At 44.0% G+C, this 11,922-nt stretch overlaps 1 protein-coding gene across 1 annotated transcript in view; it reads left to right on the forward strand.

Annotated features, from left to right (window-relative positions):
* The window catches only part of celsr2 (cadherin, EGF LAG seven-pass G-type receptor 2), a 78,567-nt gene that overhangs the window by 26,112 nt on the left and 40,533 nt on the right, over positions 1-11,922 (forward strand). Inside the window, exon 2 of the mRNA XM_008282715.1 lies at positions 309-1,010. Within this exon, the coding sequence (XP_008280937.1) occupies positions 309-1,010 (702 nt within the window). The remainder of the gene's footprint in view (positions 1-308; positions 1,011-11,922) is intronic.

The raw sequence follows: 11,922 nt of genomic DNA on the forward strand, positions 1-11,922 counted from the left end.
TGAGGATTAAGGTGTAGAGATGATGGATGGATGTTTTTCTCACCTCACAGATCTCAGCCTATGAAGAGCTGAGTGTTTTCTCTGTGTGTACGGCTGAAGTCTGATGTTGTTAATTTTATTCTGAATACCTTCTAACTCGATATAATTTGTTGACTGAACATAATTTCCTCAGAAATTGTCATAACTCAAATTGATTGATGCAAACTGTTACGAGTCCAAACATTTGTGTCTAGAGTGTAACACCACCTCCAGTGTTACCTCCAGTCAGCTGATTGTCGTTAACTCCGTCTTCCTGTCCTCTGTTTCAGATGGTGTCCACTCAGTGTCGGCTCAGTGTCTTCTCCAAGTCACCATCATCACAGATGAAATGCTGTCCAACAGCATCACGTTGCGTCTGGCCAACACCTCCCAGGAGCACTTCCTGTCGCTGCTGCTGGCCCAGTTCCTGGACGGCGTGGCCCGAGTCCTGTCTGCAGCCCCCGAAGACGTCGTCATCTTCAACATCCAAGACGACACGGACGTCAGCGCTCGCATCCTCAACGTCAGCTTGTCCGTGGCGGTTCCCGTGTTTGGGGAGGGTCACCAGCGTCCTGCAGGGCTCGGACTCGGGGGAGACCGGCCCGGGAGAGGGCTGGAACCCGGAGAGTTCTTCGGCTCGGAGGAACTCCAGGAGAGGCTGTACTTGAACCGCAGCCTTCTGGCTCAGATCTCCTCCCAGGAAGTCCTTCCCTTTGACGACAACATCTGCCTGCGCGAGCCGTGCGAGAACTACATGAAGTGCGTGTCCGTGCTGAAGTTCGACAGCCTGGCGCCGTTTGTGGCGTCCGACACCATCCTGTTCAGACCCATCCACCCCATCGCCGGGCTGCGCTGCCGCTGTCCCACCGGCTTCACGGGAGACTACTGCGAGACTGAGATTGACCTCTGCTACTCCAAACCCTGTGGCGCTCACGGAGTGTGTCGCAGCAGGGAGGGAGGATACACCTGCGAGTGCTTGGAGGACTACACAGGTGAGAGCCTCGTTTCACACCATCAACACTCACATGCATCATCTGGCCTCTCATGGATGTGTAGCTCTGGAGGGCTGCTGGGTTGAGTGCATCATTTACAGCTGCTCTGTGTGGTGCTGCAGCTTTTACTCTTATGGTCCTTGATGAAAGAGTTTTAAACCACTCTTACGCCTGAGCTCTCGGGTCTGGTTGATGTTTCGGTCCATTTTCTTTAAAGTCTTGTGGTTTAGTGACGTAGTAACAAACGCTGCCTTCCTTTGTGCTTGAAGATGTTTGTGTTTGACTCCCGTCTGGCTGCTGCTCCCAGCGAGTCGATGCTTTTTTAACATCCTCTGTCGTGGAGGTTGGGGCTTTTTTTTTTCAGTCCAGCTCAGCAGGAGATGCAGGACTACAGAACCAGGTCTGTCCCAGACTGCTGCTGATCCACATGTCACGCTTTTGGTTCTTTCTTTGTAAAATATGCAGTGTTCAATGATGACAGACCTTTTCCATCCAGAAGAGACGCTTTGATTGGGAGCATCCTTCTCATTTTGAGAACTGAATATCAGCTGTATGTAGCTCAGTAATTAAAGCTGAGAAACATCAGCGTCATCATCAGCTGGTTGTTCAGAAAATAACAAATTAAAAAAAAAAACTGTGTTGTTCTTGTATTATAGAGTACCGTAATTTCCAGACTATGAGCGCACCTGAATATAAGCTCCACCCACTAACTTTAGAAAGAAAACAAATGTGTATATCTACAGGCTGCACTTATCTATAAGCTGCAGGTGTCCACGTTATAACATGAGATATTTACACAGAAAGATGTTTTAAACTTTTAATTAAATACATACCGTTAACATACACAAATGCTTTTTTCCGAGCAGTTCCTGTAACACGACTGGTTAAGAAAATTAAAACTACAGCAGCTACCAGGAAAAGTCATTGATCGCTATCTTCATCTTCCTCCTGAAAACCACTAAAGTCGTCTTCTTCAGCATCACAATTTGTTCATCACACACTTCTTCAGTCTCTCTGTCGCTCTCATGTCACTTCCATCTCGAGGCAAATTCGAAAAACTCGTAAAAATCCATAAATTAGCCGCGTCGTTGTTTCAGCCGGATCACAATCAAACTGTTTTATTTCTTATTTTCTGTTTGGATTTTTAATTTCATACAGAAAAAAAACACCCGGACAAACTCTTCTGGGATGATGACTGACTAATCAATTATGAAAATCCTGACATTTGCTGAGTTCCTTACGAGCAGCTTAACACAAAGCTTTCATACGTGTTTGCTGGTTTTAGTGCTGCACCGTGATAACGGCACCATCAGGTTTTAAACTGAAATACCCAAAATAATGCCTCTCAGAGTAAAAGTTTTGCTAGAAAACGTTGCACAAAAAGGTGTATTTTTACACGTGTCAGTGAAGTGAATGAATGCTGATTTTGATTCTGAATTTTGGATGCTGTTGTTGTTGCTGATTTTATGTTGGTGTTGTTTTTTTCTGGTGTAGCAATTTCCCAGAGGTCTTGTACCGAAGGGATCAATCAAGTTTTATTCTAATTCTAATTCTAAGTAGTTTCCTTATCTTGACTAGTGGATGTGTGGCTGACAGTGGTACCGTCGTAGTAACAGAAGGAATAACATTAATGTGTTAATTCCACTAAAGGAAAAGATTTAATGTCCTCTGCAGTTAGAAGAGGGGGGAAAAAAATCACTATCAGCAATCAGCCAAAAGAAGCTGGAACATGTTAGCATCTCAGATCCCGACTGTAAACGGGTTGGATGTCAGAAATCAGCCCATTTGGCAGCTGAAGCAAACTGAGTTTGTACTGAACAACACGTCTGCTTTCAAGTGCTCAGAGCCTCTAGAAGGTGAAAGGGGACAATTTCTGCCAAGCTGTTCACAGGTCGCTTTCCAAATGTTAATTTCTGCTCCTCCACAAAGATCCCACGGGGGCTTTAATGTCTGCATCTGTCCCCGTTCGCTGCCCTCTGAGGCTCTTTATTGAACCTGGCTCTTTATAGACACACACTGTCCGCTGCACTAATGACCAGCTCTGCAGACAAAAGCTGAGTGATGAGTTATTGATTTGATTTATCTCGCTCGCAGGAAGCCACAGCGGAAATATGATGCTGCAAACCGTCGCTACACATTAGCAGCAGATTGTCTTTATTGGAGGTCGGTTTGATGCGTCGGTTCTGCTGGTTTTCTAATCTGATCAGGTTCAAGTACTTTAAAACGTCTGGTATCGATCACAGCGCTGCACTGACACTATTAAATCCTGTATTTGGACGAATGAAAATGAGTTTTTCGCTTCATTTTGCTGCTAAAAATATTCTCATGTAGCCTCTTAATATACCTGCTGCTCATTCACACACGCTAAAGGTCATCTAGACTTCAAAGCTCACATCCACGGAAAAAAAAGATATAATCAGATCTGTTTCTGCACTCGTGTCTATTTGTGTTGAGTGTTTTGCAGCAGAAAAAAAAAAGGAGGCGTCTCTCTGTCCGTGGTAGTATTGCTGAGTGGAACAAGGGAAGGAAATTATTAATTATAGATGACTACAGATGGAGTCTGTCCCCTGGCTGTGAGATGCCTCGTGGTAAAAAATACCTAAGATACAAAAAAAAACAACAACAACACACCACAAAGCACACACGGAGAGGACGGCAGCGACGATAAAGAATTCATTTTACTACTCTGGGCTGCAGGATTGTGGAGCAGTCGTGGGAATTGTTATTCATTCAGTGCTCCAAAAATTATTCACATCCTCAAAGAGTTAAAGACCGTCTGCTCCTTGGGCTTATGGCTAAGGGAAGAAGGGGGAAGTTGCAAACGAGTTTAAAGAGAAATAAGAGCTAAGATATGCTAATTTATACAGTATGAATATCGGGGTAGTTGCCCCATCTTTGTGTTGAGAGGTTAAGTGGGTCAAGTGCTGACTTTTTAATGCGAATTAGGGTTTGATCTGGTTCTCTGCACGATGGTTTGTTTACGATTACAGGGCAACGCTTTCATCTATTCATCAGTTCTAAGCAGTAAATAAGTTTATAACGCAATCTGATGCGTGTGTTTTTAAGTTTTAAATCGTTTTTTTGTCGTCTGTAGCTGTTTACAAAAATCCTGAATGAATGATTGATTTGATTTCACAATCCGACATATCTGTAATCATAATTCAATCATAATTCATGATTTGCAGCATCAGCAGAGCCAGAGAGTGAAAACGTCTTTTCACGGTGAGGTTTAAAACATCTGATATAAGATCTGTAGGCTCGTAAAGACACGTTGAGCTTAAATGTTCTGTTCTCCTGGAGCTTCAGATGCTCTTTGTGAGTTTGTCATGTAGACTGGAGCTGCACAATTCATCTTCATCTTCATCTTATGGGCGGCTGTGGCTCAGGTGGTAGAGCGGGTTGTCCTCTAATCGCAAGGTTGGCGGTTCGATCCCCTGCCCCTTCACAGTCGAAGTGTCCTTGGGCAAGACACTGAACCCGAAGTTGCTCCCAATGGCAGGCTAGCACCTTGCATGGCAGCTCTGTCGCCATTGGTGTATGAATGTGTGTGTGAATGGGTGAATGAGAAACATTGTAAAGCACTTTGAGTGCCGCAAAGGTAGAAAAGCGCTATGTAAGTGCAGACCATTTACCATTTACCATCTAAATGTTATCCCAGTATGACCAACATACAAACCGCATGATAAAGCAAACTGTTATAAAACAAACTACAAACCATATTCTCCAGACGTATAAAGAAAAAAGGCAAGACAGGTGAAGTCAGTCCACAGAACATAAACACAGTTATGAATTAATGACATTAGAAGCAAAGAGGCCGATAAAATCAATCCATAAAAACATTAATTAGAAGAGTACAGATGCACGACTAGATAGAACTGTTTTCAGTCAGAGCTGAGGCCCGTCTCAACTGGAAGAACTGGAACGCAGCCTCACCGGGTCTGGTTCTGACTCTGGGCACCACCAGCAGGAGAACCTCCCTGAGGTTCATGTGGCACTAGCATGTCAGAGATGTACTTTGGTGCTGGACCATGAAGACAGACAGACAGCTTTGAATCTGCTCCTTTATTCCTGTTTGCTATCGTTTGCAGAATGTGTTAAGAAACTGTCAGTGTGGGTCTTCGGCTTCTTTTTTTAATCAGACATTGAGTATTTTTGTATCTCTGGACACAAAAGGGTTTTCTGCTTCAGAAAATTATCCTTTTTGTTGTTGTTGTTGTTGCATATTCCACTGGGCTATTTATTGAATTGAGAGATTTTTCTCTGTGCTGCCTCCGACTGATGAAGTCAAAAAACATCGCTTCATCAAAAATGACCAAAACCAGGTTGGTCTACAGACCAGAGAATGGACTGAGAGTTAAAGTGGCTTCAGCTGGTACCAGTCTTGTTTCTGCTCTGTGGGTTTGTGTGATGGCAAGATGGACGTATTTCTGAAAAAGAAATACTCATGTCTGATAAAAAAAAAAAAAATAAGACCTTATAGGTATAATCAGAGGAGACCAAATGAACCCAATCACGCAGCTATCAATGTGTTCAGGAAGTAAAACGCATCTTTTTCATTTAATCGATGTAAAAATGAGCGTGACGCCCTGTTAGTTTATTATAACTGTGTGTATTTTATATTTATTTTTTAATTACGTGGCCCTGATCAGTCATTTAATGCACATATTTCACATGCAGATGTTCAGCAGCTGTGTGGCTCCATCACATCCAGCAGACCTGCTGAAGGACCACTTCACTTCCTTCTTCTGATTTTCTAATCTGCTAAACGATGATTACTTTGACTGAAACCCACAAATCACATTTGCTTCCTGAAAAGGCCTCCAGGTAGAAAAAAAACTAAATAACGAGCTGAAGTGGAGAAATCACGCTGTTGTCTTTGTGCTCTCGCTAATGGCGTTGCTTCCATTATTCCTCGTCAAACACTGAAAAGGTTTTCTTTTTTTTTTTTCTCCCTCTCTGCCTATTTATACAGCTGTTTATAAAGCCTCAAATAGTGTCGGCATTTGAGTGTGTGGGCTCAGTCGCTCCGAGTCCGGGTTGAGTGGCACTCGGTGCACAGCTGTGGGTGTCGGAGCCGAGCTGCAGGTGCTTTTAACGTGAATCAGCAGAGAGGGAGAGCCAACGTGTCAGTGGGCGTATTTTCATCCACAGTTAGCTTCGTTAATTCGGTGAGATTCGGAGCCAGATGCTGTTTGATCCAGCGTCTCGCAGAATCTCTCCGAATATGCTTCCGTAGCCGACGATTTAAGAATTGTCAGGCTGTCCGATCAAACGAGGTCGCTCCGGCAGGTTTTGTTTGATGTGTTTTCCTGTGATCTCCCAGCGTTGCTCTTCGCTGAGCGTTGAGTTCACCAGTCTCAGTGTGTGTGTGTGTGTGTGTGTGTGTGAGTGTGTGTGTGTGTGAGTGCTAAATTGCTCACTCCATGTGTTTCGGGTGGGTGGCTAAGTGCTGAATAGCTGCGATTATGTGTGTAAGAAAGGTGGACGGACAATCTGTGGAATGTTTATGTGTTAATAATGTAAGTGTGTGTGTGAGCGCGGTGTGTGTTCTCGGCAACTGTTGGACCGTAGGCGTTGCCAGATGGTCGCGAGAAAGAAAAAGAAAAAATCTACCAGCCATCATCTTTGCTGTTCTTCAGAAGGCCGGAGTGAACGATTTGGCTCGGCTGAGTCACTCCGTAGACGCTAAACAACAACATGTTCTCCTGCTTTGCTGCTCGCACATGTTTCTCTTAAAACACACAGAAGGAGAGCCGCTCGTCTCCTCAAACAGTCTGTCTGCATGAAAGTAACTTATAGTCGGCGTCCCGCATGTGTTCGCGGTGATCTTTCGCCGTCTAGCTGCTGGCCTTCCTCTGATTTTTCTCTCTCCTTTGGTAATTCATCGAGCTGCTGAGAATGTATTTGGTTTGGAACAAAAACTGGCGAATGTTCACACTCCCATTTAAAATCACCTCACTGTGTCTGAAATTAACACCTGCCAAACGCTGAGAGCCGCGACAATTTGCCTCTAAGAGATGGAATGAATAAAAAAAAAAAACGTGCCAGACGAGTGTTTGGAAATCAGAGCATTTGCATGTTGTTGTTGTGCAGAGAGATGGATTAATGTGGGCTCTCTTTTAACACTAACGCTGGTACTACTGGCTGCATGGAGCACATTGGCGTCGCTTTTAGATTGTTTCGTCTTTATTCGATGGAGACTGTGGTTGCAGGTGCTGATGGTTTTTATGTAAAGACACCAGGGACCAGGGTGGCTTTAAACACTCAAGCAGCCCACAGTGTGAGCAGGCTTAAAGCTGCCCTGGTTCAAATGTATGTAGTTATATTTTTATTAGAGTGTGGGATGAGTAAGAAAGTTGAAAATGACACGTGTAGATGAAGGTTGTGTGGAGCGAATACAAATGTGTAGGTGTAAGAAGATATAATACCTGTAAAAGTAGAGTTTATATGGGAACATGTAGTTCTATCTAAAGGACGAAACAAAAAGCAAACTGTGACTTAACGCTGCTTTGATTGGTGACGCTGAAGAAACTATGTGACCCTCTGGACTCCAAACTGTTTTTTGTTTTTTGTTTAATTTTTAATTGCATTATAAAGTTCTGCACCGTCTATGGAAACAACACGACCATGACTGGACCTCAAACATGTCTTTAGTGCAGAATGCCGCATCTAAAATGCCTTTAATCATATAAAACAGCGTCGCGACATCTGAGACCTCGTGTCGCTGAGAGACTGAGATCTGTCAAGAACTCACTGATGACGGGCAGGTGGACACAAATGCTCGACGCAGAAGAGGTTCAGGCAGAAAGGTAGGTTTATTACCGTTCAGGGTTCGGTAAACATGAAGGTCAGTCAAATCAGGCAGAGGTATCCAAAAATCAAAAGGCAAGGTCCAAAAACAGAAGCAAGGTCGTAACAAACAGACTGTGACTATGACTTGGAAAACGCTGTTATGAAGACGGTGAAAGTGCAACGAACTGGCGACGAGGCAGTGAGACACACAGGGTAATATACAGGAGGTAATGAGGGAGGATGGGAAACAGGTGTGGGGAGGTAATCAGGGAACAGGTGAGACGAGACAGGTGCAGGAAGTAAAACTGAAACAGAAACAACTGGTGAAGTGACTTCAAAATAAATCAGGAAAGACACGACATAAAACGTGCACACAAAACAGAAACTTGACAGACATGACAACATCGGGTCTGTTTGCAAGATTATGAGTAATAAGTTTTGCTTTTTATTAAAGGAAAAAACAAGATCATTAACTCATATAAACGTACGCAAAACTCCAAATCAAAGTAGTCAAGTAGTCTCTTCCTCTGACAATGAACAGGTGAGTATGTGAGCCAATGTGTCCAACAAAAATATACCACAACCAAAATACCCAGAATCAATCTGCCCCTTAACCTTATAACAAAAATAAAGATGTGCTCATGGCTCCTACAAACAGTAAAAACAAAAGCTGAATTTCTTTAATTACTTATTTTACCCCCAAAAATAAAAACCTACAAGCAATACGCACAACATTTTGCGAGTGGCCAAGAGTGTTAGTGATACTGGAAAAGAAAAATAGGCCCTTAGGTATTTTACATCTTTCATTTTTCTCTCTCTGCTCTGTGTAAACGCAGCCTCCAGTTCAGCTGAACAGTCTCAGAAGTTTTGTCGTATGAATGTTTGTCCTCGTCACTAATGACTTTACAGAACCAGGCGATAGCAAAAGCTGATGTATTAATGAGACAAGTGATATTGACTGAACCATATTTGAAGCTTAAATTTCCTGACTGAAGGATGTAATTAGTTCATCGGCTGTTGGAAAGCTGGAAATGTTCTTTTTGTTTTGCCCTTTCTGGTGGTTTCATGAGGCCGGCGTTGGTTCTGACTTCCGTCACTCGGTCGTATCGCTGCTGGTGTGTGCAGTCGGTTTTTAGCGTTTGCATGCTTTCATAGAGAGATGAAAGGAAACAGAGAAGGGGAATAACACGGTTCTCATCAGTTGTTCTGGTGCTGCAGAGCGGTTCTGACGTTTCACTGTGAGGTGCTGGAGTGTGTTTGCTCCTCGGGCTGCAGGTGACCTGTAATGTGATGAGAAGATGTGATCACGGATATCGCCGGAGGTCACGTGTCCGCTCTGCTATCGATCACCTCGTCTCGTTATTCACCTTCACAGTCCTGGAGCTGTTTGCGTATCCTCACGCCGACCTCCTCCCTGTTATTGACAGGATCTGTGTTTGTACAGACCGCGGTAGTGAAAGTGGATCTCGCTGTGTTTGCCGTTTGTGGAGGGATCCTCCCACTCTGTTTGACTGAGGAGGAGCGACTCTTCTGTTACTTAGCAGCTCAGAAACACCCGATAAGATCTCAGAGGAAAGGTCTTTGCACACATGGGGGGTGTTTTTACATGTATTTACAATAAGCTTGTCATCCACGATAACATCTGATTTAAAACATCATCCTGCAGAAGAAACCGATGGACAGCGTGGTCTGATGGATGCACGGCCTCAATACGAGGACGTTGTTTATTCAGAGTGTCACGTTTGATGAGTCCATTTCGTTTTGTTTGTTTCTCTCTCGGTTTAAAGATCCTCTGGGATCAATTTATAATGAACTGAAACAGGGATAAAAAGCCACACATCCACTTTGCTGATAAATTACCACCGAAAAACAAGAATAATCCTGCTAATGTGTAGGCAGAGGTGTTAATATTTTAATTTATAATCCATCAGCTAATTTGCTTTTTTTGTTCAGTGTTGCAGTTTGATAATAGCAAAGTGATGTCTGCTCATCCCTGAACTGATCTCTTATCTGCTCAGTTTAATTACAACTATAAGCAGAAATGCTTTATCTGCTGCTCCAGACTTCATAACGTCGGTTTGTAATCAATCAAGTTTATGTTAAGATCTATTACCTAAACCCAGCGCGGTGTTTCCTCCTGTCTAAATAAGAGCTCTCCGAGGCGTCTGTGGAATTCGCTGCTCAATGATTCATGCTGGCAGCAAACACAGAGTGTGGGCACCGAGGTGGACTTATAGAGGGACGCAAATAGAGCAGGAGAGACGTGTTTGAATTATTGATCGGGACGTTCTGTGGAAGTGTGACCGTGATCCCGTCGACGCCCCGATGTGCTGCTCACCTGGCAACCTGTGGAGGAAGCGTCCCCACAGGGAGTCCCAGAACACCCAGAGAGGACAAGCTGGTGCCGAAACCTTCTGATAAATATGTTTCTCCACATTAAAGCGTATCTCAGAGCCACGGTGGCGTTTGTTTTTTTTAGCACAGCTCTGTTTGCTGATGCCGTGTTTGACCACTGTGACTGCTTAGAGAAACACAAGTGCTTTATTGCCTGCAGCAAGTTGCTGAATTAATAACAAGGCAGTCAGCGCTGCAACAGAAAGGCTTTATTTACAGCCGGCTGGCCAGCAGTGGCTGTTTGTCATCAGGAAGCATCTGTAGGAACATGACAGATGATGGTTACAGGCTGACGGGGTGGAGCAGCCATTATGCTCCATTTTAACCAGAGCGGCTCAGAGACGTCATAAAACTTTCTGTATCGCTTCAGAATCGAGCAAAGCTGTCAGTGATGCTTTGAGATAACAGTCCAGGAGTGGGACTCGGTATTCTAACTGTGAGTTATTTCTCATGCTGCGTCTCAGCAGTTCAGAGGCAAACATCACAACCTTTTAACCCTATGTTTTAAATGAGTCTGGGGAGTTTGTACTTTATGCAGTTGGTAGCACTGTTGCCTTGCAGCAAGAAGGTTGCCGGTTCGCGTCCCGGTGGGGCACCGGAATCTTTCTGCGTGGAGTCTCCATGTTCTCCCCGTGCAGCGTGGGTTCTCTCCGGGTTCTCCGGCTTCCTCCCACAGTCCAGAAACATGCTGAGGTTAATTGGTGATTGTAAATTGTCCGTAGGTGTGAATGTGAGTGTGCTTGGTTGTCTGTCTCTAAGTGTAGCCCTGTGATAGACTGGTTACCTGTCCAGGTGAACCTGCCTTCACCCTGAGTCAGCTGGGATAGACTCCAGCCCCCCATGACCCTAGTGAGGATTAAGCGGTGTATAGATGATGGATGGATGGAGTTTGTACTTTAAATAATCCTGTAGAATCCTAACTGTCATATGTACTATCATCTGATGAATTCACATCGTAAACCACTCTGTAGGGTCTCCACAATATTGTTTCAGCTTCTTGACTCTCACACTTTGGCTCAACAAACGTTCTATAAAAATAACACTGACTTGACCTTTCGCTCCAGTACATTTATTTAACAGCTAGAGCCGCTATTGACCTTTCAGATTTAAAAAAAAATAAATGTTTTAAGAGGTACAGTGATCCAATAGGTCACAATAAAGATTACATTTCACAGCGTTCTGCTTTGTGAGGCCAAAGGCGCTGCGTGTCCAGGTTGTCCATCTGTCTGCACTTATGCACGTTCCTCTCATGTGAACGCAGCATCTCCAACACTTGGAGGGAAATTCACTGATAATCTGGCACAAACGTTCACTTGGACTCGAGGAGGAACTGATTAGAACTTGGCGGTCAGTATCAGCGTAGCGCCCTCATGCAGCACGTTTTTGGCCCAGAATTCATGACAAAATTTCACACCTTTGTACGAGAGGAGGAAATCGTGAAGCGATGACGTTTTATGTCAGAACGATCAAAGGTTGGAATCTGGACAGACGTGGATTAAAGCTGCAGCCTGGATGGTGGACAATCATTTATCACTTCTCCATGAATGGTTGCTGAATGTTATGTGGGTGCTTCTGTAGTAACAGCTTTTACATCTTCAGCTATTTTTAGTGCTGCATTTAAATGCTTGACCTTTACTTATAGCAGAGTGTTTTTTACGCTGTGGTACTCGTCCTTCTATCTGAGTGCCACTGAATTTAACATAAATAGAGATATGTTTGGGATTGC

Source organism: Stegastes partitus, unplaced genomic scaffold, assembly GCF_000690725.1.
Source record: "Stegastes partitus isolate 25-593 unplaced genomic scaffold, Stegastes_partitus-1.0.2 Scaffold281, whole genome shotgun sequence".
Taxonomy (NCBI): domain Eukaryota; kingdom Metazoa; phylum Chordata; class Actinopteri; family Pomacentridae; genus Stegastes; species Stegastes partitus.